This window comes from Penicillium rubens (genome assembly GCF_028828025.1).
Source record: "Penicillium rubens strain IBT 27055 chromosome Unknown utg000002l_segment0_segment0, whole genome shotgun sequence".
NCBI classification, from domain to species: domain Eukaryota; kingdom Fungi; phylum Ascomycota; class Eurotiomycetes; order Eurotiales; family Aspergillaceae; genus Penicillium; species Penicillium rubens.
The window spans coordinates 6,632,279-6,659,488 of NW_026890600.1; the positions used below are offsets into that span (position 1 = coordinate 6,632,279).

Here is a 27,210-nt window from a genome sequence, read left to right on the forward strand (position 1 = left end):
GGGAAACTACATAGCTTTGGCCATTTTGAGCTTGCTTGTTGCAATGAACAAGGATTACCAAACTGCTCAAGTGCATACCTCAAATCGCTCGTTCACTCAGCGAACGCGACTCATGTCTTGGCGTGATCCACTATTCTGCCCTTACAGATATAAGGATCCTTGGAAGCTTCAATACAAGTCTAATATCCTGGTCATATGCAGCCCAGTATGCCAGGCTGGGTTTGACCGGCAAAACTTCCCATTCCTCACCCTTTATAGCACTTGCGCCTTCTCTCCAACCATAGAGATCCCCTTGTTTGCATAACCAACAAACCGGGGACCAGGAGATACCCCAATACACTTCAACCCTATTAAGAGAGCTCTACGGAGAACGACTGTATGGCAATATGGCGAAAGTGTAAGTCGATGACCAAACGGGGGGTCTGACTTACGGAAGTGCCTAATGCATACAGAGTCAATATTCTGAGCGAATCCCTCGAGGCTATTTGTTCATTTGATCCCATTACTTATCGCCGTGCGGAGCGGAAATTGCACGAGGAAAGCCAGAATGATGAGGGCATTCTCATGTTTTGAAAGATGGGTAAGGGTTCGTGCGGTATTACTTGTAGAATATAGGCATTTCTCATTCGTGAATTAAATACTGTTTCGAATAATCATGGAGCTTTTTGTACGCTTCGGGCCCTGATCGTAAATATAATTCTTCTTTGGCAGGGAGGACCGTTGATCAATCCATATTATTTCGAAGCAACTGCCTCGGCAACAATAAAGTTTTCCTTGTCAGAAACACTAACTTTGTTATGCTCCTCGTCTTGGGCTTGAGGCAACTGAGCGGTCTCCTTGGAATGCTCGATGGGAACGTGGGCCCTGACAACGAGCCAAGTAGGCCACACTGAAAGGACTGGAAGAAAAGGTTAGCACTGCTTCTTTATAATCATTTAGTAGGTATCGCTTACCTAGAAGAATCGTGTTGACGATAAGTGGCACTCTTCCGCCATGCCATTTCTTCGAGTTGAGGCCGTAAGAGACAGCCTGCGAAAAGCTCTCTTGGCCACGAAGGATACCGGATAACCGGGCTATATCTTGTCAGTAATCTGTAGATAGTATAATCAGGTCGGGTTCAACCTACATAGTTCTGAGATGTTGTCGGTCATTGTGGAGAGAAGGTAGTAGAGGAAGTTTTGTAGTGATTGCTGAGCGAATTCTAATGAAGGAAGGGTTAGCAATGTCGCGGTATTAAATCATTCACGAATCTCACCCCAGAGGAGGATAACGAAGAATCCCTCAACGAAGCCTTTGTCGGCCCAGTCAAGCGTTGGTGGGTTCTTAGTGTACTTTTCTTGGATAACCCAGCAGTAGACCCAGGCAACGATGTGGACGACGATCACGTAGAAAAAGCTGTGGACTTCGTCAGCCTGTATTCTCGCTTTAATTGTAAGTTTCAATGTTCTGTACCTGTACTTGATTCTGTTTCTGATTGAAAGGCCGCGGTAGTCCAGGAACCTACTAATGAGTGTGGAGGCCAGAAGAGTGGAGAAGTAGGCTTTACTCCATGTTAGCACTCATGCAAATGCGTATGCAAACAATGCGAGGGTGTAAACATACTGACGAATCCAATAAGAGCGCGAGCGCGCACCCCAAAGTAGTACGTTTTGAAGTCTAGACCAATTAATCAGCAATTGAAAACAGTGAAGAAGAAACAGCTGGGTTCATACTTCCAGTGTACATATTGAAGTACGCGGCCCAGAAGACAGGCAATAGCAAGAGAATCTAGGAAGGTTAGTCACGTACACCACACAAGCACGAAGAAATCATATTAAACCTACCTCCCTTCGCCGGCAGACCTTCCAGAGCTCTTTCATTTCATCACGCCACGAGTCCTGCAGGATAATCCTGACTTTACTTCCATCCGTGCGTTGAACCTTGTCAGGTGAAGTGAGAAAGAAGGCTATAGGCACGGCAGTGCATTGGAGAGCGATGAAGATGAGATATGTGTCTGTCATGTTTTAGCAATCGTTCATGGCATTTAGTCTGCCCGTACCAACGTACCAGAGCCAACTTTTCCTTTGGCATGGGCGTCAGCAGCACTTTTGAATCATCAGCAAACTCCGTCTGTAAATGTATTGAAATTAGACATACTTGTTGAGGCCAAGGACAATAGCACCTCCAACCAACGGGCCACCTGTACGGAACCAAAGCCAGATGCTTCTTAAGTCAGTCACTCGGCCACTGTATAAAATTGTAGAATATCTCACTTCATATATCGTCCCCGCTTTGCGGGCTCAGGATATCCCAGTGCCACAGCACCCTCAGAGGCCCAGAACAGACCAGCACTATGAAGGTTAGTCCATGCTCTTATTTCATTTTGTAGATATAGGATACTCACGATAAACCACAAAATACCGATCCAACCAGTACAAACCACACATTTCCCTATACAAGATTAGCCTTCATCCTTGGGCTGTACAGGTGGTTCTAATCAACGTCGAACTCACAAAACGATTATTTGTGTACAAGGCAGCACTATATATAGAAGTCAGCTCCAAGATAACAATATTTCACATTCTCTCTTGTGATACATACGAATACAACGGATACCCCACAGCGCCTAGCATCAGGGTCCATCTTAAGCCAATCCGGTTGGCGATAGGGCCACCGAACAGACACAAAATCCCCACTAACAAGCAAGTTAGCGCAAAGCCCGATTGAAATTTTCAATGTGATGGCCGCAAGACACCACATACTCAGACCAAAAACAAGGGCGTTGGCTGCATTAATCAAGAAAGGCTCCTGCGCGCCACCAGCACCCAAAGCATTCATGGCATTCCATAAGCCTGGGGCTGTGAATCCAACACCCCCGATAATACAGGCATTGAAGAGTGTTCCGCGATACCATACTCGCTTTTCAATCGGCGTATCAGACAATGCCGAGATAGAAGCTCGTTCGGCCATTATGGCGTGTCCCGGGTGGCTTAAGGTTAAAGATAGTAAGCACCTTGAATCAAACCACGAGGATAAAATTGTCAACGTTAAGTCAAAGGCTAAACGGGAAACACGCTATATATAGTTTTCCCCTGAAGAAACCAACTAGCTACCTGACAGTGTTAGTTAATGGTGCATTAGGCCTATTCTCATCCTTTTGAGAGATTGCGTGCTTTCAAGCTCTTGTGCTCTAGTGCCCTTTGGGGACTAGCCTCATCTGCCAAGACAGACTTTGTGGAGTTCAGCCAATCAACGGCGTGACTAGCAGAAGATTATGGGGAATTTAGTGGAGAGCCCCGGTTGAGTCAATGTCGCTTCGATTGCACGACATCGAATTAGGAAGGCGGGACGAATGTGGGGGTCCTGATATTTTGGCCTTGATTAGGAGAGGAAATTGAGTCACATATACAAAGATGGAGTGGACAAATAGAAGAGAAAATCTTGATTATTACGTGTAAAGTCGTTACATTTGCAAATCTAGTTTCCAGACACCTCCTTGACTGCAGCGATGATATCGCTCGGTCCAAGGCCCTGAGCATTGACTTGCTCGTACAGGCCACCGCATCCCTCCTTGATAGCACCAATGGACTTGAACTTGGGTGTGAACTTGCGCTCAAGGAGCTGTGTGCCCAGGCGACATCCGAGACCAGTCTTCTGCGCAATCGACTCAACAACCAGAACGAATGGTGAGGATCCATACAACTTGATGGTCTCCTCGTCGACGACGTTGAGAGTGGGCTTGTTAATCAGACCGACATCGAGGCCCTCCGCACGCAGGTTCTCGACAGCATCAAGCGAGCGGTAGAGCATATCACCGTACGAGACGATGTAACCAGCGGAGCCCTTGCGGATGACTTCTTCCTTGCCGGGAACGAACTTGTAGCCCTCACCAAAGAGCTTCTGGTCGGTGCCCTCCTTCAAGATGTAAGGGACCTTGGAACGGGTGGAGAAAATGAAGCGCATGCCCTTGTTCCAAAACACCTCGTTGACTACGGCCTTCATCTGCTCGCCATCGGCAGGGAAGTACAGCGTAGTGATCGAGGCATCCATCAGCCCATTGTCGGCAAAGAAGTGGTTCAGACCGAAGTGGCAGGTGTTATCGGCCATCTCGTCAACACCGCTGTGAGAGAAGTGCGATAGAACGGTGCAGTCGTTCAGACGGGCCATGGTGATCTCGGAGATACACATCTCTAGGAAGGCAGAGAAGGTAGAGAAAACACCTTGGCGCTCTCCATTGCTGCCGAATCCGAAACCAGCGGCAGCAGAGAAATTGCCGCGCTCCATGACACCAGATGGGACGAAGGACTCGGGGTGCTTGGCGCCGATGGACTTCAGGCCGGTGGAGCCTGCCAAGTCGGAGTCGATGACCATAACTCGACGCTTAGCCTCCTCCTTGCTCAGTTTGTCAAGGATTTCATTCACGGCTTCACCGAAAATGGACCTGTTCGCACCCTTGTCCTTGGTCGAGCCCTTGTACTTGTGAGGATTTGAGCCAGGCTTGATATCGTCGTAGAAAGCAAGCTGTTGCTGACTGTACCCGCGCTTGGTGAGGTATTTGCGAGCGATTTCGACGGGGACTACGTCGTGGGCGTGACATTCTCCCTCGATTCCCTCGATGCCAGCGGCCATTTTGCGGTCGACAACAACAGCGGCGGGACCGTCGTGGTTGATGACTTCGCACATAGCGCCGTATAAGGAGTCGAGATCCTCGCCCTGGGCACGGATAACCTTCAAGCCATGTCCATCAAGGGTCCGAGCAATCTCATAGCCCTTTAGGTATTCCGAGGGATGTCCGGCAATTGTGACATCGTTGTTATCGATGAAGAGCTTAACGTTCAGGTTTCTGGCCACGGCAATTCGCGCGGCCTCGGCGTCGTTTCCTTCTTGCTGGGACCCGTCAGATCCCAACAGGATGACGTTCTTGTCATTATTTGCCATAGCAATGCCGTTGACCATACCCCACATGTGACCCAGACGACCAGAGCTGAACTTGATACCTGGGGTGAGACCGAGCTCAGGGTGGCCGGGGAGGTGAGAGTCGGCGGCACGATAGTTCAGCAGGTCATCGGGCGCGATCTTGCCGTCCAATGCAGCCAGCAGGTATTGTGTGGCGACACGGTGGCCGGCCTCGTCGTACAGGGCATCGACCCATTTGTTGGGGTTGGCATTTATGAAAGCAAGCAAGATACAGACTTCGGGGGCTGTATCGAAGGGACCTCCAGTGTGGCCCGCGACGCCACGGGCGGCACCCGTTGCTGTGAAGGCAATGATGGCATCTCTGAAAATGTTGATATTGTGTAGCAAATCGTTCTTCTGTTGGGCTGACAGCTGGGGGGTCTTCGGGTCAAGCTTAAGCTGCTTGAACTGCTTGAGATCGACGGGAAACTTGTAGCCGCTCATGGTGTAGACTGGCTTTCAGAATTCTTTCAAGTGAACGAAGTTTGAAGGAGCAAAATCATAAGTCCAGTGGGGGTATCACCGCTATAAACTTGTGAGACGCCTGATCCCAGTATTGACGTCATAAGGGCAGGGTTGAGGTGACCTGTTTTCGGCACCGAACAACCTGAATTCTTTGCTCTCTTTATATTCGTTGACATTCTCTCGTAAGTTCCACTTATATTTCATCTCATTATTTTGAGATTGTTCTGACAATTTTCAGATTCCCTCGCAAAATCCATGGATGTTTACAAGCTCCTCACCCATGGAAACCCTGCACGTGGCTACCTTCTACCCTAACTCTTCCATAACCTACCTAGGTAACTCACGAGTTCGAATACAACGAGTATAATAGTTATCAATGATGGAAACATGAATAACTGGTTTCAGTTTGAACAATATTGACCTTTTGTTATATATATACTTCTTTTGACCCCATCCCCTCTCCTCTGTTATGTATTCCACAGCCAGGGATTATTGATACTATTTTTCATTTTAAGAAATCTACACACTAATTCTTGCCTCTGCTCTTATCTAAAGTTCCAGGTCGGATTGGTGGCTGTCGCTTCATCTCTTGTTCCGGTAAATCAACCCTTCCACAACAGCCTGGCGTTTCACGCCGTTTCCGGGCAACCCCGCGCCGAACAAGCAACTAAAGCACCCAGGCAAAACCCTCACCTATTTCAGTAGCATAATAGCATTATAAAACCCATCAAGAATGCGGGGAATACCGTTCTAAGTAACTGTATTATCCTCGAAAGGGTCATTTCTCCGAGATAGTCGATTCACCAAGACAACACAAGCTATCGAGCTCCCGTCGGGAAATTGTGGCGTGCAGTAGTCAGTGGTACTGTAGTATCCCTCGTCGGCTGATGGCTGAAGAGGGAGGGGGGATGACTGATTTTTTGCCGTCTCAGGTTATTTTCCCTCAATGTTACTTGCTTTCATCTTTTAGAAAAATGGCCGGGTATAGTCTATACAAGGTCGTCTCCAGTGGGACATATAAGGACGGTGCATCCCCATGACTGATAATCTTGAATTTCTAAAATGCTATATTGGGAAACATTACACAACATGCTTCCATCTATTCTTCCTCTGCTCTTGCTTTCGGTGCTAGCAGAGGCAGCACCAGGAAAGCGAGCAACTGCTGCATCAGCCTACTGCTCAAACTCAGATGGCAACTATAAGCTCTCATCAATTGCACCACCAGTCCAGGGCAGTGGCAGTCCTGGTTCTGGATCGACCTGGAAGCTGAGCATTGATGATACATCCAGCGGGCACAAACAAACCATTGTGGGCTTCGGAGCCGCTGTCACCGATGCCACAGTCACCTCTTTCAACACGCTGTCCAGCTCAACGCTGCAACAACTGCTCAACGAGCTGATGACCGGTGCTGGTGCTGGTTTCGCTTTGATGCGCCATACGATTGGCGCTTCCGACCTCTCTGGGGATCCATCGTATACTTATGATGATAACGGGAATAGTACGGATCCATCTCTGTCTAGTTTTAACCTGGGCGACCGTGGAAATGCCATGGCTACGATGCTGGCTAAGATGAAGTCCCTTCAGTCAAGTTTGAAGATTCTGGGTTCTCCTTGGAGTGCCCCCGGGTGGATGAAGCTAAACGGTGTGATTGATCGCACTACTAAAGATAATAACCTGAACGATGGCTACTTGACTAGGGGAGGCACTGGGAGTACTGGGTATGCCAGTGCCTTTGCACAGTATTTCGTCAAGTACATCCAGGCTTACGAAGATCTCGGCGCCCACATCGATGCAATTACCATCCAAAATGAGCCTTTGCACAGCCAAGCTGGATATCCTACGATGTATATGTTTGACTACGAGTCTGCACAGTTGATCCAGAATTATGTTGGTCCAGCTCTCGCTCAAGCCGGCATGAACACCGATATCTGGGCATATGATCACAACACCGGTATGCTCTCGAGAACCAGTAATTTTGAGTCAATATTCCGTCTACTAACGGACGGCTATCAGACATGCCATCCTACCCTCAGAACGTCATCAACGTGGCTGGCCAGTATGTCGACTCGGTAGCATGGCACTGTTATGCCGCCAATGTAGATTGGACAGTTCTCACCCAATTCCACGAGACAAACCCCAACATCAAACAATACATGACAGAATGCTGGACCCCCGCATCCGCATCGTGGAACCAAGCAGCCGATTTCACCATGGGGCCTTTGCAAAATTGGGCATCGGGCGTTATGGCCTGGACACTAGGTACAAATGATCAAGACGGTCCGCATTTGTCAAGTGGCGGCTGTGCAAACTGTCGAGGTCTGGTGACTATCGCCAACGGTGGATATACCTTCAACCCAGCATACTATATGATGGCTCAATTCAGCAAGTTTATGCCGCCGGGTGCCATTGTGCTGAGTGGCACCGGGAGCTACACGTATTCCAATGGTGGAGGAGTGCAGTCTGTTGCTTCGCTGAATCCAGATGGGACTCGCACAGTTGTTGTTGAGAACACGTTCAGTAATGATATTTACATTACTTTATCGACTAATAGTGGTCAGGAATGGAGTGGCAATATTCCGAGTCAGTCTGTGACAACCTGGGTACTTCCTGCAGCATGAGCGAGACGGGTTCTGTTGACTGAGAAGTGAGAATCACCTGTTACCTGTATGATTAGAATTCTCGAATATGGAAGGTTGATACTCCTGGCATTGATCAAAATATGCTATCCAGCTCTTCGTCTGTACCTAGTCGTGCATGTTGTGGGGGAAATGAATAAGACAAACCCTCCCTATCCCCCTGCCTTCTCGTGTCGCTATACGGGACTGTGATAGGCCCAACCCCTCACATCACTCCGCGCCATGCGATGTCCTTCCTTCCTATCAGCGGCAAAATATGCAGACTATTTACGACCACACAACCTATCCCACTTTGCTTTTCGTCTCAAAATGACCACGCAGTCAACATCAGGACAAGCCGATAATCTGCCGGATTATGATAGCATCCAGCCCCGTAGGGCTGTCATTAAAGGTATACAGACCCTAGCAGCCCCTGAACGTAGGTCGACCTCACGTGAATCTCCATGGCTTCTCCTGTCACTAATGCGACTCTCTTCAGCACGAGGCGGCTCCGTAGGAGGAACTGTTCCAGTCAGTATTTCAGTAATCTACCCACTCCTGGCAGTCCCGGGCATCCAAAGTGAACGGGACAATCTACGTTGTAGCCCGGACAGCGACTATGCCTCGTGGGTGTGTATGATTCGGAATCAATCGCAAGTGCGGAACGGATAATTCGTCATATAGAGGTGATTCATAGAGCGGCGCGCTCTGGTTTGGACAGGATTGTTAAAACTGCGGTAGGATCTGACCATTCACGGATTTATCCTTTGAATTCTTGAATCTAAATGTAAATGTTTCGTAGGTTTATTTTACGGAAAACATGGGGGCTCATTTAACAGAGGACTCCGAGGCGCTCTATAAACCGATGCTTCCATTTGCACCGCCGCGAACTACTATTGTTGTTCCGAGGATCGGTAATAAAAGTAATAAACGGGAGATACAAATGGAGGTCACAGAAGTGGAGTAGCATATTTTTGCTCTTTATTAGCAGGTTATCACATTATTTGAGCTCTCTCTCTCTCTGGGTTCACGGGTTTTCGATTTACTTGGGTGACAGTACCGGTAGGTACCCGTGGATATTTTTTTTTCCTTAATAGCGTGTCAGTGGTGTAAGACCAGACAATATCAAAATTCCTGACCAAAACAACGATGGAAGTTGCATCCAACATACTTACTAGGTCGGATGCAGATCAGACTGGTCTGGCACTCTACAAAAGCGGGGCACTCTACTTAGGGCTCTCCTCCAACTTTATGGGGATAAATGGCAGTTCTCTGCATAATTCCCTTACTATGCCGTATATGCAGGCATCCGTTTTGTGTGTTATTGTCTCCGCATGGTTAGTATTGGGCCTGCTTTCGTGCCAATCCGTGTTCCATAGCTACTATTGGATGCACTCAGAGACTGGGGGTCATCTCCTCAGCCCTAGAGCTCGGTCCGTTGCTTTGTCCCCGCAGATCACTCGGATAAGACGGCTACGGCTTTTCCTTATAACTTGGCACCGGAATCATCGGAGCAGCTGTAGATAGCTTGCTCGATCCCATACAAAAAGAAAGCAGGGCTCTTCTTTCGAGTCTTTTTAGATTATCATCGTGTAAGGAATACTGAACTCTTAAATTATCCGTTCCGTATAAGGAGTTTGTATTCCCGAGAGTTCCAAATATCCGGCTACGGGCCAGGTATCAGTCATCCAAAGGGGGTTTGAAGAGAACTCGCATCGCAAGGCCCAGCCCAATTTCAATTCGGACGGGCCTCAGGAGACTCAAAATAAAGCAAATCCTGCAGTCAGACATAACGGAAAACAGTAAGCGTGACATGTGAAGATGGCCAATGAAACACAACGTGTGCTGTCAGAAAAAGCAAAAGGCCAATCCATTACTGAGTTGGGTTTGGTGGTTGACGATCTTAAGATACCCATCCGTCTATTTCAGAATCCGAGGCTCTGTGTCTACTAGTGTTTACCAATGCCAATTCTACCCCCAGTATCGCCAAGGGAGGCATACACCAAATAAGTCGAAGGATTGCATTGCTGGTCGCCTAAACTGAAGGATTGCATATTGACATTGCCAACAGAGGGGTAGAAAACATATTTTGAATCACTAATTTCTGATATAAGAACCCCCGCGGTGGTCATCAACCTCAGCTGTACAAGTCTAATCCCAATCCCATACCTCAAACCAATACATCCCTCCAGCTTCAATTCCAACCAGCAACTTCCTTCCAAAATGAAACTATTCCTCCAAGGCACTACAATCCTCGCCCTTCGTATCGCCAATGCATCGGCCGCAAAGAGTGGTCTTTTTGCTGCAAATGGTGTCGAGCTAGAAATGTACCAGTCTGGCGAGGAAATCATCTACGGAGAGCCAGTAAGTCCTTAGTCTTCGAGATTTCCTGGACACCATAACTGACTCCGTACAGCAAAGCATGGTGCAGGTATAATACCGATTACCCCGATTATAAGGAATGATCAATTTTTAACAATATTATTTTAGGAAAGAGGCCTTGAGGGCCGAGCCTGCACCAAATGTGTGGGTCACCATGGAAGTTGTGTCGTAGGTGAGGGCAACTGTTATCCTCCTGATATGTGTGGATTCTGTGGAGGTTGTTCCGTCAACCAGGCCCGTTGCCAGAATCCCAAAAAGGAAGGGTGCCAGTGTTACAAATGATTTTGGGCGAAAACAGAGAGGATTTTCGCTTTTGCTGAGGTTAACGCTGTTTTGATTCTTTGTGGTAGTAAAGGATTCCTATAGTCCTTTCCTTTCTTTCCTTCTCAATAGCTTTCGCTTCCCAATACATTCATTATCAATACCTACATGTCTAGGTATGCATCCTTCATAATCTGATCTACTACCATCTCGTAGTACATTCAAACAAATGCAAAAAGGTTCATTGTAAGAGAAAGGATTCCATCCAATTTAGGTCACAGATTTATATTCCACTATCAAAGGCAGATCAAATAAGAGACCTTCATCCAAATATATACTCCCGCCACCCCTTTTTCCACGTCCGCCCAAACCGGTGATTCACACACGCCTTGGGGTGATTAAACCCACCAGCCTGACTATGTCTCTGTCCGTTCCCCCAAGCACTGATTGGCAACACGCACAACCCACCCATGGATTTATTTGGCACAGCCTCACCCGCCTGTATGCAGACAGGGTCACGGAGTTTATGAAACGGCGCCCACGTTACCCCTTTCTCCACCTCCTGAGTTGTAGGAGAGATGAGATCCCCTATATCCGCATCTGCTTCAACTGATTGTTGAATGAGAGGATGTGTCAAAGGAAGCGAAGAGGAAAGTGTGTCGAGAATAGCATCCGTGAAGACATCAGGCCCCGTAACCCCCAGTATAGTCTTCTCGTCATATGCCGGACTTGAAAAGAGGCTGGTATGTTCACTATTGTATTTCCTGGTATGTGCTAAAACCCGCACAATAGTCTCGCGTAGGAGCGGACTGAAACGTCGCGGTGCATACATTGTATACTGGATGAGTCCATAGCTCCTTGTCCAGTGCCAGTCGCGCATGAATTGTGGTGAGGCATAAGGCTCGTCGACTTCGATTCCAACAACGAGTGATACATCGGGGTGGGTATTTTGTGTGTAATCCTCGGGTGTGGGTGTGAAGAAGGATTCTAGTGCTGGGCAGGTCTTGATCGTCCGAGCGGGGAAGACATCGATGTCTGCGTAGAAGCCTCCATAGTACCAGAGAAGGAGGTATCTGAGGAGGTCTGCTCGGAGGACATTGTGGGGGTAGGACTTGTATATGGTTGCGATTTCGGGGATGGCAGATAGTTCGTTGATTACGAACTTGATGGCCTTTTCATCGGTGACTAACTTTGTAGTTTCAGTTGGAGTCAAGCAAGATACTTGTGGTCGCAGGTGCAAGTACTTACATTGTATTCCCACTCCTTATTTTTCCCTTGGAATACTATTGAGTCGTCGCCCCTGTGCTTTTGATTTTTCGCTATCTGCCAGATTTTATCTTCGGATATGTTGCTTTCCTGACTTCGGGCCAATACGGCCTTTTCAATGTTCTCCAGGGCATCCGATAGCTGCTTTTCATATCGAACATCCGGATTGTTTCGAAAGGAGGAGCGGTAGATGAATCGTGGCGTGTCCTCTACTTGATGTTCTGGTGGTGGTCGATCTGCGCGGGTATTGTTCTGGGTGGAAGGGGGGCTGGAAGATGATAAAAGATGAACCATATGAAGGCAATAAATATTATACAAGATCCACGACGAGTAGATAAGAATTTGGATGCCTGCACTTTAATTCTTCTTCTAAGGCTCATTGTGGTAGTGGTGAAAAGCGAAACCGCAAAGAAACGGTGACTCGAAGGCTGATTCAACCAAGATTGGAATAAATCACTGTCTCATGTGAATAATTACATACACCAGAAGATTAAAGAGTGCACGCTTGGAGTGACAGGCATGGAATATGGCAAAGATGAAGGGGAGAAGAGAAAGAAGGAATCGAATAGCAAACGAAAGGTTGTATCAAGCCAATTGGATATACGACCAGGCCCCCTAAGTTTCATGCAGCCTTTGACACAATTTATGATCAAAGCCTCGCGGTTGCCTCCAATTTCCTTCTAAGCGTCTACAAACCCACTTGGCGGCCTAATTCTTTGTTTGACAGCCAACTTCGGGTCGATCCCACGCTAGACAAGGATATCCCTGTCGAGATTCAATAGTTCACATTTCGCATTGATAATATTACAGTGGCTATCTCTTTCTTTTGGTTGGGTAGAGCTATTGTGGGCGTGAAAGACACCAATATAAGAACAATGAAGTCAATGGTAGTGGCGGATGGGACCGCAACCAGCAAAGTCGATTCCCATGGCTTCTCGGGTTGTCTCAAAATCTCCACCTTCTTGGTCTTTGTAGCAATCATTTGGTTACACCTGTCTTACAAGTGCCGAGTGGCCGAAGTGGAAAGGGGCTGCTAGTGGTCCAGCTAGCGAGTCTCATAAATGCAACTTAGGATGGTCAGAGTTGCTAAGATAAAGACGGCCGTGGAAGGAAGAGACACTTTGACCGGCTTTCTCTCCGAGCCTTGTAGGTGTCGTGTAGTGTAATCGATAGGTGGCACGTAGAGTATGCCCATCCCGCATAGAAGGCAGTTTGTGCGTCGGCATAGGAAGTAGGCTAAACCCAGAAAACCCGCATCAAGGCGTGGCCGGACAGTGTTCTCTCTGGTGTCGCGGGCAAACATATAGAGAAGAGACCACATCGAAGGGAGCTACAAGTCAGAACTGGAGTGATGCCGTAGCACAAAACGCACAATGCGAGATAGCTGAACCACGTAGTGTCCTACATACTGGGGGACAGCATTCCCTATAGGGGTAGAGAGATTTCTCAACAATATTTGGATGCCTTTGGTTTCAGCTCATTTTGGGAAGACAAAAGAATCCTGCCTACATAGAGAAATGTTGAGTCTAACAGACTGAAAGCCACAGAGAGAGGGAAGTGGATTGTGTGAAGAAAGAAGAGCTCCCGGATCCTGCTATCAGTTGTTAACTACATAGTAGTTACCCTAGCCTACTAGCCTGCTAGCCTGGCCTTCAAGACATCCACCATCCATTAAGGTACCTATGATACCAATCATACCAATCCTCTTTCTGCCAGCGATCTCTAAATCGAAGGAATCTCAAATTGTTGTTTTTTTTTCAGTGAACGTTATTTTTCATCATCCGTTCTTATCTGATCAGAAATTATCTGGGCACCTGGGCAGGCACCATGCATGAGCAATTTGAACCGGTGATAGAAGGGTAGGTTGATGATATGGGGCACCTCGAATTACGTACCAAAAGTACCGAGTAGGCTGCCATGGAAAGGGAGTGATTCCTGGAGCCTGGAGGGAGCCCTGGGGCCCCGGGGTGAGGTTCGGATTATTAACGACCTCGAGTTAGAAGCTAGCTATCTTCCAAGCCATAAGCTAGTCCAGAGAATGAGTGGTTAAAAAGGATTGTGTACTGTATGAGCGAAGGTGGAACTGAGACAAGATTCCCAATCAGAACGACCTCATGAGAAAGCTCCACGAAAGCGACATGACGTGGTGAAATTACAATCAAGCGAACATCGTCATGTCTGAGTAGGGAGTCTCCAATATATGACTCGGCTTTTGAGACGGCTCCGTTTATCATGGCATTGGATTCGACGTCATCTTGTAAAACAACAAGGTACCCATGGAACCAATAGACGTCCGCGTTGGGGTAGCTCCAAAGGGGAATCGACGCGAATGAGATTGGAAGCTCGACGTTGTAATCGAAAGATACCTCAAAATCCCAGGCCGCAAGACGCAAGAAAGCAATACATAGTACCCTGAATACAGGAGAATCGTGTCTCCATGTGGAGGGGTCATCGACATAGAAGCGCCAAATAAAAACGAGGTCGGTAAAGAATCGCCCCTGTAGCTCGTTCATGGGTGTAGGGATGCCAAAGTCGATTTCAAACGTCTCGAATTGCTTTGCTTGCGCCTTATCGTTGCTCCCACAAACATATTCACTAGACATATACTGAGGATTCTGCACCATATGATGATTTATGCTAGATGCCTCATGAATCTTGGCTAGATCCATCCATGTTGCCGAAGGTGTCAACGACGTGGATCCTTCAAGCTCACTCCATAGTGAGATTGTGAAAGTACCAGCATCTAGATCGACAGTGTACACATAATCTAGATTCGAGTGAATTGGGCTAGGAAACGGGACTGGTTCCCATCCTTCAAGATCGTCGGGCTTATCGCATAAACTTTTGATTGTTCGGAATGTCGACTCATTATCAGGGGGACTTATCCGCGCTCGAGGGTGATAGAAGCGGTACCATTTCCCTAAAAGAGTATGTTAGCGTTTACAAGCCCCGTATAATACGGGCGATCACCAACCATCGATGTGTAGGTTCCAGAGCCCCCTACACCCCATCTCTTTGATAAGGTCCTGGAGGGGAAAGTGATTGAGGTTTATGGATATGCTGGGTGGCGGAGTTGTTATACGTAATGGACTGCTGGAATCAACGCATGGACAGCAAGGTGAAGTTCCTCTGCCAAGGTTTAGACAAGAAGTTGGAAAGGTTCTTGTTTCGAAAAGCCCCTGTGTATTCTGACGCGGTTCTTCGCGCCAGAACGTCAGATGTTGCCCAAGTGGAGCCGGCATGCTTGTTTTAAGGGGGGTTATTTAGCCCAGCCTTTTCACGGTCAGCTGACTCGATCAACCGCTATAAGTAGCAAACAACCAAAATCATGCGCATTTCCTAATACCTAGGCACCTGCAAGTCTGCTGAATTGCTAGTGAGGCAAGCTCTCGCACTTGGCACGCCCTAAACTAATAGGGAAAGACGCGGAAATGGATGCTGGTTGGTTCTGTAATGCTACATTAGACTCCCGTTATCTGGATATGAGGAAGTGGTACGGAGTAAGTCTGACAGGACTCCCTTGAGTGGGTTCATGTTTTGCTGAACCAGTGTGAGCCAGAATTAGATGTGTCACGTCCCATCAAAGGTTCATATAACGTATTTTACAAGCGAGTGGCCACCCTAAAACAATAGTCAACGCGATATATTCCACGTTTATATCTCAACAACCATACTTTCATCCTCTCTCCCTATTTGTTAATAGTTATTGATAAAACTTCTTAGCACTATATATCAAGTTCAAAGAGAGTAGAATACTATCTTACTATCATTTTAAAAATTACCGAAAATCACGTTCCTAAAAGCTAGAGATATATGCATCGCAGTTATAAAGCCATGAATTTTCCTGAAGCTCCCTAGATATGCTAGATATCAAGAAGGAAGTGCCGTTCGGCCCGATCATGTGTTCGAGGACACTCGTGGAGCTAAAGCTTGTGCGAATTGGGAAGAGTACAACAAAGGGTGTGGGCGCCGGCATGGGTTTTCAGCTGTCCAGTTTCATGGTGTGGATGATCAATGGCTGGGACTATTGGCTATATGGACCACTGGAAGCTTGTGGAGTGGGAACCAGTGGGCCGAGGAGACATGAAGATCCCTTCTTTATTTTTATTTTTTGGTTAATAACTATTACATATCTGCTAATACTCTACACCGTACTCCGTAATGAGTATATAGAGTCAAAGACAGTAGTCATAAACAGATTGAATGAATTCAGCTTATCATAGTACTAATACTAATACTAATAGTAATAGTAAATACCAAAATGCACCCCCGCACTATGTGGATATCTGCTTATTCAACACGTGACTTCCAAGCTATTTTGCGGGGAAACAGGGATATGGACGAGAGGGAATTCTCAGCACAGAATAGTAAAGTAGTAAAAGGGTAAAATAAGGTGTAAAAATGGATATCTACTTGCATATATTGCACTAGCAGAGTATGTGTACATATTCCGAGAAATAAGCAAAAATGAGAAATAAATAAATAAATAATAAAAATGGGGCTTGCTCTAGTGGCCGAGATCGGGCTCGACCGATATTCAAGGGATGATTCATCCTTTGCAATTCGAATCCTTCAACTCGCCAAGGTCAATTTACTCTTTCAGCCTCGCTTCTTTCGCTCTCCGTAACTCCGGAAGTTACCCCACGTTCGAGACCTGTCAAGCGTAGCACCTCGGTAACATCCCTGCGGTGAGCTGCGCTTGAGAGAATTCGGTCAAAAAGCTAAACTTTCCCCTTCCTTTTTCTTCCCCGTTATTATTATTCCAAGTCCCCGAGTGCAATTCGCTTTTCATCATGGGTGTCTCAGGTATGTCCAATCCTATACATGTAGGACTTTTTTGTTTTGTTATTAGGGTTTAGCAAGTCTGCGCGCGCCAGCGCATCATTGTCAACTCCTGCTGACAATTAGCTACTCCTCCGCGCAGAACAACCCGCCTATACCCAAGAGCCTGTCGAGAAGGGCGAAGGTCAGACCAGTTCCACGGACTTCGATCTGCCTCCTCTCACGACTACCACCAAGCGCAGGTTGCAAGCCAAGGTCGATTGGCACATTCTACCTTGTCTGTGTATTTTGTACTTGCTTGCCTTTTTGGATAGGTAAGCTTACCATTGCGTCGTGTGACCAGGCATTGCTTGTATCTGACATCATCGGCCTGCAGAGTTAATATTAGCAATGCCGCTATTCTTGGACTTAAAGAGGATTTGAACATCGTCGATGGGACGAAATACAACACCGCGCTCACTATTTTCTTCGTTCCGTATATTATCTTCGAGATTCCGTCAAACATCTTGCTCAAGAAGTTGAAGCCCCATGTCTGGTGTAAGTGTTTGCGCCCCGTGCGATTAAGCGCAATTTTGTTGAGGGCGGCTTGTTAATTCGGACTCAGTGACGGGATGCATGTTCATGTTTGGCTTGGTCTTGCTCTTCCAGGGTCTGGTACAGAACTGGGGTGGACTGATGGCTACCCGCTTCTTTTTGGGTGTTTTTGAGACAGGCATGTTCCCTGGATGTAAGTGCAAAAACCAACAAAATCTCCTACGACAGGTGTTAATTGCGATCGCCAGGTTTCTATCTGTTGGGCATGTGGTACACACGCTCTGAGGCTCAGAAGCGTTTCAGTTTCTTCTTTAGCTCCACTTCCCTGGCCGGCGCCTTCGGTGGTCTGCTTGCCAGCGGAATCGCAAAGATGGATGGCATGTGCGGCTACAGTGGCTGGCGCTGGGTGTTTATAATCGAGGGCGTTTTGACCAGCGTGGTCGCGATCATCCTGTTCTTTTTCATTGCTGATTTCCCCGAGGATGTTAAGTGGCTGAACGAGGAAGAGCGCACATACATGCGTGCTAAGTTGGCCAAGGATGTCGGTAAGGCTGCGCACAATGTTCACTTGGGGAAGCGCGAGGTTCTGGGTGTGTTCAAGGACTGTAAGTACAGCGCGATACCCCTCCTTTTGCAATTGATTGCAGCGCGCTGACTTCCCTCAGACAAGGTCTTTATCGGAGGTTTTATGTACTTCGGCTTGATTGTCCCGGCTTATGGTACGTATATCATTTTTCCTTACATGCTCTTCCGAGTCGTCGCTCACTCTCATGCAGGATATGCATACTTCGCACCATCGATTATCCAGACCTACGGCTACAGTGCGATCAAAACCCAGCTGTACTCCATTCCTCCCTGGGCTGCAGCATTCGGCTTCTCAATGGTAATCGCCTTCTGTTCTGACCGGCTGCGACACCGGTTCATTTTCACCTTGATTCCAATGGCGATCGCCATTGCCGGTTTCGCCATGCTCATGACAATCCACAACAGTACCAGCGCGCAATTTGGCGCACTCTTTCTGGTCACCAGCGGCTGTTACAGCGCCATGCCTGTCATTGTATGCTGGTTCGCCATGAACTTGGGTGGCCATCATCGACGCAGCGTGGGAACCGCATGGCAGGTTGGCTTCGGTAATATTGGTGGAATCATCGCTACTTATTCTTTCGTTGTAAAGAATGGCGTGACAGATTTCCGAACCGGGTATATCATCTGCCTCTCGTTCATTTGCCTCGCCGGTCTATCATGCACACTCTACATGGTGGCCCTGTGGTTTGAGAACAAGAAACGTGACCGCGCCCCTGTTGACCCTGCTGCGATTCCCGAGGATGAAGAGGAATATCTCGGCGATTTGGCGCCCACCTATCGGTACACATACTGAGAAAATATCCAGGATGGATACTTCCGTATGATGCACCTTTTATTTTTACTTTTGTGGACCTCGTCTTGCGGTTCCGCGAATCTTAATGAGTGATGAAGCTTGTGGTATATATGTCTAATATACGGCTGGGTATACCCAAGAGAAAACACTGGCATCAAAACTCTCACGGGTTCTAATTTAGAGCTATAGCTAGTCAATAATACATAGTAATGGCATTGCTCTTATCTTGGATGTTGAATTGAACTAACGTCATTGCCCTACAATCTCCACTCGTACTTTGTATGTTACATAAATTATTTTCAAATGGTTTGCCCAATTACCTCGATGGAGTGAAACCCTATCAAATTTCCTAATTTGGCATAGTCATGTGTCGTCACAGATGGATGCTTGAAGTGTCACGTGTGGGGCCTAAGCGAGGGCGGCTGACTCAGCCGCACTGTACGTAAAGTCATCTCGGGCCGCCCTCACTTCATCTTTCTTTCTACTATCTCTGTTTCATCATCGAAATCGTGAGTATCCTTCCCAAAGCTTAAGGTCTCCTCGAGAGCAATGCACTAACCAGTCAATAGAGTGAAGATGAGAGACAAGTGGAGAAAGAAGCGCACTCGCCGTCTCAAGCGCAAGCGCAGAAAGATGCGTGCCAGATCGTAAGTCACTCTATTGCGCGCCGATAGTCTCGCGCAAGCCTATCGAGCTTCCTTCGGGGAACCGTGATACTGACTTCCTAATCAGCAAATAAACTACTCGCCCCCTCCATCTCAGCTCTCCTGCCGAGCTCATGGTTAAACGCTGAACACGACAATTGACGACGCGACTTTGCGACTTTCGTTTCTTCGTGACACGCCCCTCATTCCAACGAGTTACTTGCACAGATAAGATTTCCGACCATCATTCAGAAGAAATCGCAGATCGCATTGGCGGAATCCGCTGTTACAACAACAGTCTACCCACATTCCAACACCTCGGATTCATTCACGTCTACGATCTGATGTCATGCATGGTTATTACTCGGAGAGGCTCCTGTGTTTAGGTGGATGTTGGAGGGCCGGTGCAAACCATCGGTCTTTGAGCACGGCACTGGGGTGACTGGTCAATTCTCATTATCTTTACGGCCTTCCTTCGGGCTGGTCAAAAGTTGTGGAGAGGTTTCTTCCGGGAGTTTATCAAAAATCCATGGAATAACTCGGAGGTCTTCGTTTAGCTACTGCAGATGAATCGATGACTTGATGAGTGCTACTTTTGTTTTACTTCTTGTAAATGTAATCCTGTAACCTAGAGCGTAGCTACCGTCTTGAGTATCTATCCTCAAATATTCGTAGTCCTCTGGATATCGCCACCAGATCAGCTTGACGCTCCATGTACGTCAATATTTCTTTGTGTGGAAAGCCGTAATACTCACCGCCTGCCTGGTCTCCGCTCGTAAAATTTTCTGCCAGACAAGTCCAGACATTTTATTTCACCGCGCTAAAGCCGATCTCGAGAGCTACGATCTTTTGTCTCTCGTCTTTAACGCCATAATGCCGTCCAGTAAAACAGATCAAAAGCGCAAGCGCTCATCGGACAATGAACGTCCAAGCAAAAAGCCTGCGCTGCACCAGCTGCCCCCGCTGGCCGCCAGCGTTGTTGAAGATAAGAGCGAGCTGGCACCGGTAATTGGTGAGTTGAAGGCTTTTTATGCAGACTGGGAACTTTCTCTAATTGAATTTCTGCGCTATAGCCGACACACCCGGTCTCCAGAGCTCAAAATCCCTCCGCTGGAACCCATATATCAAAAGCCGCGCCAATGTCTCCAAATCTGCGGCAGCGACTCGGAACCCGGGCATTGTCTCTTCAGAGATGCTGCTCCAGTCCTCGGACCACGCCAAGATGGATTTTGTCGGCCGTGAAGGCACAGGAGACGATACCGACTCGCACGTGAAGCACTACGTCGCAGTTATAGACCCAGAGCACAAGACATGGAAGGTCGTGGAGGTGCGGCGAGCTACACTACGAGGAGCAGTGAGAAGCCGCAAGTCCGAGGAAGAAGACTCAGACGAAGAGATGGTATGTCCTCCCCTCCGCAATTCCATATATCAGCAGCACCAAACTAACAAGCATTATCAGAACACCATGCGCGCCCAACGCACAGCCCTCACCAACACCTTCGGAACCAAACAATCCCGCAAGGCCGTGCAATCCATGGCCGAGAACGCCCAACTCTCCAACGCCCCCGCCGGCGCCGTCCCGCAAGCCGGCGCAGCCCTCATCTCCTCGCTGCCCGCAGACACAGCATCCGGCCACGCCAAGGCGCTCGCCATGCAGGCCGAAGTGCAAGCGGCCAAGCCCCTCCCAACGCCGAACCTCGCTGTCTCGCACCCCTCCGACGTCTACACAATCGAGACCCTCGTTCCAGGCAGCCACTCAACCCTCAGCCAACTGAACGGCGTGGACGAGTGGAAATCGCAAGTGGAAGCCGGTCTCGGCGTAACAACCGTCTCACGCTACGTCTCGAACCGTGTCGGCGCAGTCGTCAACTCCGACAACCAAACCCACCTCCAAGTCCTCCGCTTCATCCAGCTGCTCATCGAATTCGGCCGCTCACTGAAAAACGCCGGCGCAAGCGCCAAGGGCGGCGGCCCAGGCAGCAAGCGTCTCCCACCCCGCGAAGACCTCCGCCGCATCCTCTCAAACACCACCGGCGCCGTCACGAAGCCCAAGCCCGGTGCTGCGGCCGACTCCGCTTCCGCCGACTTGCTCCCGGAGTCTGTGATCGATGCTGTGCGTCGTCGCTTCGCGCCGAGCGGCGGCTACGTCTCGAAGAACGACTTTACCCTCCTGCACACTACTATCTGTGCCCTCTCGCTGCATATCCCGCCCCAGCCGGCGCGTGATGGAGGCTCCAGCTCGCTGGGTGGTAATGCGCCTAACGAGCTTGCCACGGATCCTTCTGATCTCCGGGATGATCTGCGTCTCGATCCGAATACTATTCACCAGTACTTCCGCGAGCTTGGTTGTCGCATTGATAAGCCGCGTGAGACGGAGTTCGCCAAGTGGAATATTAAGGGTGGACGTGCGGAGGCACATGCGCGTCGTGTTGCTCGTTTGCGTGTGCCTGTTGAGTTCCCTAAGGTTAGCCGTGGTGGTCGGAAGTAGGGTTGATTTGTGGTTTGGTGGTCTTGAGTTGTTAGACGTCCTTGGAATATATGGCGCTCTGTGTTTCAAAATTGTTACTTTTACCTGTTTCTATATCAATGAGACATTGTTACATAGCCAAAGGGACTTTGGACCTTACTTGGTCGTTTCTTTATCTGGGTTTGCCTTTTTTTTTTTTTTCTATGACTTGGGCCGAGCCTCTTTGCCTAATGGCACATGTGTAGGATCTATAGAAGTAAACCTCTATTGGCGTTATATATCGTATAGCAGCTGCTTTGCAAATAGAGTGGAGGCATTTCAGACCCACGGGTGTATATATCAATGCCCTATATATACACAAGCGAATGCCGTCACTTACATACTAATGAGCACTTGCATGCTACAAAGATCGAAACATATTTGAAATGCAAAGAGAGCAAACGGCCACTTCAACACTGTTCATTCTAACCTGATCCACTTGAGCCCAATAAATGACACTCGATCGATATAGATACAAAATCAGTATATCCGACGTTAGTCTTTGTCTTGCCAACCAAATCAATGGCATACATCAACAAAAGCGTTATCCACGGCCAATGCAAGCTGGAAGATGACTACATCATTTAGACAAAAGCAGACAGGAGATATGACACAAATATGTGCGGTGGTATGATTGACGGATGCATATGTTATGTCCGCACAGAATATTATAGAAAATGAGTGGACGGGAATAATGCAACTAGAATTACCCCTAAAGACCGAGAGGCGTAAAGACGGGGTTCGTCTGCCCTACGCAACCACACCAACAGGGGTGGAGTTCATTCCCGAGTAAGCCTTCTCGGTCAAAGGGGTAGCAGCCTTCAGGAGCGGCACGGCGGCCTGGGCAGCTGCGTCGTTAAATTCACGAGCAACAGCGCCCTCGAGGGTCTCGCCAGCCTGCAGACCCAGCTGGGCGTCCTCCCAGATGGGCCGGTTGGCGGCCTCGGCGCCTTCGACACCAACGCCAACGAAACCACCCTGGCTCTTCCAATCGCTGGTGCGCTTGAGGCCTAGGTCGTTCCAAACGGCTTGCACGGCTTGCACGAGGTGCTCGCGCAGCGGCTTCACGTGGCCTGGGGTGGGGGTGATGCGCAGACGCTCCTCGCCGCGGGGAACGGTGGGGTAGTTGATGGCCTGCACGTAGATGCCGTGTTCCTCGAGAAGTTTGTCAGAGGCCTGCTTGGCCAGCTCGGCATCACCGACCAGGAGGGGGACGATGTGTGAGGGGTTGGGGATGACGGGGATGTCCAAATCACTGAGGGCGGTCTTGACTGCCCGGGTGTGGAGTTGTTGGAGGATGCGGTCCCGGGGTTGCTGGGACTGGTACTGGATGGCGGTATCCGCACCAGCCATGGTGGCTGGTGGGAGCGAAGTGGTGAAGATGAAACCAGGAGCAAGGGAGCGGATGGTATCCACCATGGCTGCCGAGCCTGCGATATATCCACCGACACAGCCGTAGGCTTTGCCCAAGGTACCGGTGATGATGTCAATTCGGTCCTGGACTGTGCCCTTGGTGCTTTGAGGGGAAGCTGTATCCTGCGATGCGTAGACGTCGTAATCGAGGTGCTCAGCAACGCCAGCTCCGTGCGGGCCGTACATTCCTACGGCATGGACCTCATCCAAGAAGGTGATGGCACCGTACTTGTCGGAGAGATCACAAATCTTTTCAATGGGCGCAATTGATCCGCACATACTGTATACGGATTCAAAGGCAATAATCTTGGGGGTACTAAGTGGCAATGAGGCCAATTTGGCTTCAAGGTCTTCCAAATCGTTGTGCTTGAAGACCATTTTCTTTGCGCCGGAGTGTCGGATACCCTGGATCATCGAGGCATGGTTGAGACTGTCCGAGAGGATGACACAATCGGGCATTTTGCTGCCCAGTGTTGCCAGGGTCGCATCGTTAGCCACGAAGCAGGAGCTGAATACCAATGCGGCCTCTTTACCATGCAACTTGGCAAGTGTATCCTCGAGGGCGACAGCATGCTGGTTATGACCCGAGATGTTGCGAGTACCACCTGCACCGGCTCCGTAGGTGTCCAAAGTCTTGTGCATGGAGTCCAAGACCTGCGGGTTACGACCCATGCCCAGGTAGTCATTTGAGCACCAGACGGTCACGCGCTCCTCGGCCGAGGCAGTGTGAGCCCGAGGGAACTCGTTGGCGAGACGGTTGATGTTGTTGAAGTAGCGGTAGGACTTGTCCTTGTGCTTCTTCTCCAATTCCGCGTTATAGAAGTTACCATAGTTGAACTTTTCGTTGGCTGGGGCTTCCGGGCGGGGACCGCGGACTGCAGTGCCGACGCCGGCGGCGGTAGGGGACGAGCGGAGCGGATTGGCCAAGTTAGGGTTTCCTGTAGTCAGATTAGAAACAGCTCAAAGCCCAAGCTTCACAAACTCAATTTACCTCGCTCATTCTTCTCGTACCCTCCAGAGGCAAGACTAGCGGGGTGACCACCGGTGGTGTGAAGCGCCCGCTTGCCAGTGGGAACACGCAGAGACTGGCATCCAGCGACTCCGGCGGCGCGCGAGGTGAAGCGCTTGGTGCCACTAAGACGGGCACTCTGCACAGCCAGAGCCTTGCTCATGACTGGGCATCGGCGACCCAGGACTTGCAGGTTGGACATGGTTCCACCTCCCGGGCTAGGACGAGTAGCGGTCGACAGAGTGCGGAGGGTAGTGGGGGATGTGCGCTTGAGGAAAGGGCACATCGTGCGAGACTGTTGCAAGAGAGCCTCCATGGTTATATTGAGCCAAATTGAGCCAAATTGAGAAAACGAGAAACAAAATAGAAGAAATCCCCGTGAATTCGAGGAGATATGTAGTTCACAATACCAAAAGCCGGACCCGAAGGGAAAATTGGGGGCTGACTGATCTGGCGGGATCTGGAACGGCTTACATATGGGAGGCTCTGATTGGTCCCAACGTTCAAACGGATGTTCCTTTCCGAGGTGTCTCACTACCGAGGGCTCTTTGCCACTTCACTTTCGCGTATATTGTATATTAATCTCATACCTCGGCAGCTGAAATATTGAAATATTGAAATATTGAACTTCATTGCCAGGCATAAACAAGGTATAAATACATGAGATGAGTATACCCTGCAGTGCATATTCTGGGACCATTCGAGCACACCTGGATGTTACTCTTGTTACATGTCAGCCAATCCATTTTTGGTTGTTCCAACAGATCATCCAGACGTGCTATGGACCATTACTATTTCCAATGAACGAAAAAGGAATCTTGCCACAGCAGGTTACATTCGGGGATCTTATAGCACTATCATTCATGGTAGATCCTTTCCTAGAACAGAATCAACACTCCACATGTCAATGCGCACCTTCACATCTTATAGTTGAAGGCAATTCTTCTGCAATTCTACTAGGCCAGTTAGGGCTTTTAAGTTGTTAACTGGCAAGGTGATAGAAGAGGTTGGACAGATTATAACAGCCAATACTACTGTGAGTACTACAAGCCAATTCCATGGGATACCAGCCATGATTTTAGTTTGTAACGCTGAGGCTTTTATCTCAGTGTCAACCTATGTAGTCTGCTAGAACCTGAGAATACTATATGATATTATGACCAACCCAAGAAACCATTATCCGTCGAAATATCAAAATTTCTCCAATGGGTGACTTCTCCAGATGTCTTTATTTAAGGCGTGATTCTTGTTTAGAATTACCTACAAACGTCGATAAGTCTCGTTGAATAATGGTGACAGACAGGGCAGGCAGTGCAAGGCATCAATTGGTATTGCAAGCACACACTAGGTATCAAGTTCTTTTCAATCAACTGAAAACATTGAAGGGGTCTAGAATATGAATCTTATCAATGGGCTATATGGAGATGTAAGAAGTGATTTCAATGTGAAATGGTAAAGCAGGATACATTAGAAAGAAAGAGAGAAGAAAAGAGAGGGACATCTAATAATCTGCTTTTCAGGTCTATGTTTGCTCTCTCTCCTTTACTTCTCATTTCCATGTTTGCCTGACTACATAAACCCCCATTGTCTCCTTCACTACACCTCTTCTCCATCTGGCTACTTAACCTGATACTTCTCTTCATACATCCCCCTTATATGGCAGGTGGGAAGGGTTCTTGCCACACTAACTTCTACTAGTGACCTTGGGGGCCTTATGCCTCTAGATAGTCATACGGAGCGAAGTAGGTGCAAGCCCTCTCCCACCCGCTATACATTCAATTTTTCTTCCCTTCTTCTTCTTCTTCTTCTTCTCTTCTTTATACGCCCACTGCCTATCTCTACTACTACGCCTACTTGTCTGCTCGCCTCGAGGTAATCCCCACGCCTTAAGACGTACTAACACAGCGTCCTAGTTATTACTAAGGCCCACTTGCCCTACCCCTTACGTCCGGTGGCCGCGTTTACGCCCGCGATAGCAAGTAAGCCTCCGATATATATGCTACATCCTCCGATACTAACTATACCTAGATACCTACGAAATTTCCGCACTATGTGGTGTCCTACACGTCGTTCTCTACCTCGCTAGAGTCGCCCTCCTGCTTCTCCTCCCTCTTTTCGCCGCGAAGTTCACGTCTACTTCCTCCGAGGACACGGTTACGCTATTTACCGCCGCTAAGAATGTCACTCTAGCCGCCGGAGAATACTAGTCGCCTCTAAAAAGACGCTAGAAGATCTAGATGAAGGTTTTAGTAGCGATATTACTATCCTACTCTATATATATATATATATATATCGGGGAATACGATTTTGGGGGGTTATGGTCTAATATTGCTTCGCTTCGCTCCGCAATCAGCCTTATTAGGTCCATCCTCCGCGCGCGAATCACTCGCCGACTTTATCGAGAGGGCCGTTTCGAAACCAATACTGCCGCTAGCCTCCCTACTTACGCCCGAGCGGGCCTTTCTAGCGTATTCCTTGTTCCAGGGTTGCAGTTCGGCGATTGGAATGAGGTCGAAGGAAAATAGCAGTTCTAGGTGAACTGCACCCGACCCGGGATATGCTGCAATGACGCAGGGACTTTGCCAAAAGGCGTTCTAGGGCTAGTGACAGATTTGAAATGGTGAGTATTCCGCAGAATCTTCATATACGGGTATGTGTTATGGTCGTATCAGATATCCTCCACCGGGAACCATTTACCTGAACCGCGACAAAGGCAAGTATTAGGTCCCGCTGCCGCCGTAGCTAACCACAACCCCATCCAGAAGAAAAAGAAGGAGGACTCCGCAGCCCGCGACACGCCTGCATCCATACGGATTTTCATCCTACAATCAAGATGGACGCTGTGATGCGGCAGCAGGGGTTGGACGATGTCAGCGTCTGTGTCTACACTTAACCAACTCCACAAGGAGCGCCTACAATGCTGTCGACGTCCGAATTGGTACCAATATATCGATCCTTTCATGCCCCCGAGCCGAGCAGGGATTGAAGAAATTAGCTACAGCCATTCTTTTCTTGCCCAA

At 48.6% G+C, this 27,210-nt stretch overlaps 10 protein-coding genes across 10 annotated transcripts; 5 read left to right on the forward strand and 5 right to left on the reverse strand.

The window, feature by feature from the left end:
• Positions 1 to 734: 734 nt before the first annotated feature.
• N7525_005010 (uncharacterized protein) lies at positions 735 to 2,949 on the reverse strand (the record flags this gene model as incomplete). The annotated part of the gene is made up of 15 exons (XM_002565240.2): positions 735 to 898; positions 954 to 1,073; positions 1,127 to 1,201; positions 1,256 to 1,395; positions 1,453 to 1,540; positions 1,603 to 1,656; positions 1,713 to 1,767; positions 1,824 to 1,993; positions 2,047 to 2,084; positions 2,137 to 2,202; positions 2,253 to 2,330; positions 2,384 to 2,430; positions 2,493 to 2,520; positions 2,581 to 2,674; positions 2,742 to 2,949. 15 exons carry the CDS (start codon positions 2,947 to 2,949, stop codon positions 735 to 737), a joined length of 1,425 nt encoding a protein of 474 aa, XP_002565286.1.
• A 507-nt stretch (positions 2,950 to 3,456) lies between these two features.
• N7525_005011 (uncharacterized protein) lies at positions 3,457 to 5,379 on the reverse strand (the record flags this gene model as incomplete). Its single annotated transcript, XM_002565239.2, has 1 exon — positions 3,457 to 5,379. The coding sequence occupies one exon, from the start codon at positions 5,377 to 5,379 to the stop codon at positions 3,457 to 3,459; it is 1,923 nt and encodes a 640-aa protein (XP_002565285.1).
• Positions 5,380 to 6,489: 1,110 nt separating this feature from the next.
• N7525_005012 (glycoside hydrolase family 30 protein) lies at positions 6,490 to 8,018 on the forward strand (the record flags this gene model as incomplete). The annotated part of the gene is made up of 2 exons (XM_002565238.2): positions 6,490 to 7,351; positions 7,414 to 8,018. 2 exons carry the CDS (start codon positions 6,490 to 6,492, stop codon positions 8,016 to 8,018), a joined length of 1,467 nt encoding a protein of 488 aa, XP_002565284.2.
• Positions 8,019 to 8,345: 327 nt separating this feature from the next.
• N7525_005013 (uncharacterized protein) lies at positions 8,346 to 8,982 on the forward strand (the record flags this gene model as incomplete). The annotated part of the gene is made up of 3 exons (XM_061213247.1): positions 8,346 to 8,454; positions 8,581 to 8,645; positions 8,818 to 8,982. The coding sequence occupies 3 exons, from the start codon at positions 8,346 to 8,348 to the stop codon at positions 8,980 to 8,982; spliced, it is 339 nt and encodes a 112-aa protein (XP_061070268.1).
• Positions 8,983 to 10,238: 1,256 nt separating this feature from the next.
• On the forward strand, positions 10,239 to 10,452 carry N7525_005014 (uncharacterized protein; the record flags this gene model as incomplete). The annotated part of the gene is made up of 2 exons (XM_061213248.1): positions 10,239 to 10,379; positions 10,432 to 10,452. 2 exons carry the CDS (start codon positions 10,239 to 10,241, stop codon positions 10,450 to 10,452), a joined length of 162 nt encoding a protein of 53 aa, XP_061070269.1.
• Positions 10,453 to 10,980: 528 nt separating this feature from the next.
• On the reverse strand, positions 10,981 to 12,304 carry N7525_005015 (uncharacterized protein; the record flags this gene model as incomplete). The annotated part of the gene is made up of 3 exons (XM_061213249.1): positions 10,981 to 11,847; positions 11,907 to 12,192; positions 12,216 to 12,304. The coding sequence occupies 3 exons, from the start codon at positions 12,302 to 12,304 to the stop codon at positions 10,981 to 10,983; spliced, it is 1,242 nt and encodes a 413-aa protein (XP_061070270.1).
• A 1,623-nt stretch (positions 12,305 to 13,927) lies between these two features.
• Positions 13,928 to 14,935, reverse strand: N7525_005016 (uncharacterized protein; the record flags this gene model as incomplete). The annotated part of the gene is made up of 2 exons (XM_002565234.1): positions 13,928 to 14,844; positions 14,899 to 14,935. The coding sequence occupies 2 exons, from the start codon at positions 14,933 to 14,935 to the stop codon at positions 13,928 to 13,930; spliced, it is 954 nt and encodes a 317-aa protein (XP_002565280.1).
• A 1,782-nt stretch (positions 14,936 to 16,717) lies between these two features.
• Positions 16,718 to 18,618, forward strand: N7525_005017 (putative MFS transporter; the record flags this gene model as incomplete). Its single annotated transcript, XM_061213250.1, has 7 exons — positions 16,718 to 16,730; positions 16,849 to 17,020; positions 17,083 to 17,243; positions 17,311 to 17,433; positions 17,489 to 17,845; positions 17,906 to 17,959; positions 18,017 to 18,618. 7 exons carry the CDS (start codon positions 16,718 to 16,720, stop codon positions 18,616 to 18,618), a joined length of 1,482 nt encoding a protein of 493 aa, XP_061070271.1.
• Positions 18,619 to 20,135: 1,517 nt separating this feature from the next.
• N7525_005018 (DNA-directed RNA polymerase I subunit RPA49) lies at positions 20,136 to 21,750 on the forward strand (the record flags this gene model as incomplete). The annotated part of the gene is made up of 3 exons (XM_002565231.2): positions 20,136 to 20,274; positions 20,336 to 20,661; positions 20,722 to 21,750. 3 exons carry the CDS (start codon positions 20,136 to 20,138, stop codon positions 21,748 to 21,750), a joined length of 1,494 nt encoding a protein of 497 aa, XP_002565277.1.
• A 768-nt stretch (positions 21,751 to 22,518) lies between these two features.
• hemA (5-aminolevulinic acid synthase HemA) lies at positions 22,519 to 24,506 on the reverse strand (the record flags this gene model as incomplete). The annotated part of the gene is made up of 2 exons (XM_002565230.2): positions 22,519 to 24,119; positions 24,173 to 24,506. 2 exons carry the CDS (start codon positions 24,504 to 24,506, stop codon positions 22,519 to 22,521), a joined length of 1,935 nt encoding a protein of 644 aa, XP_002565276.2.
• Positions 24,507 to 27,210: the final 2,704 nt, after the last annotated feature.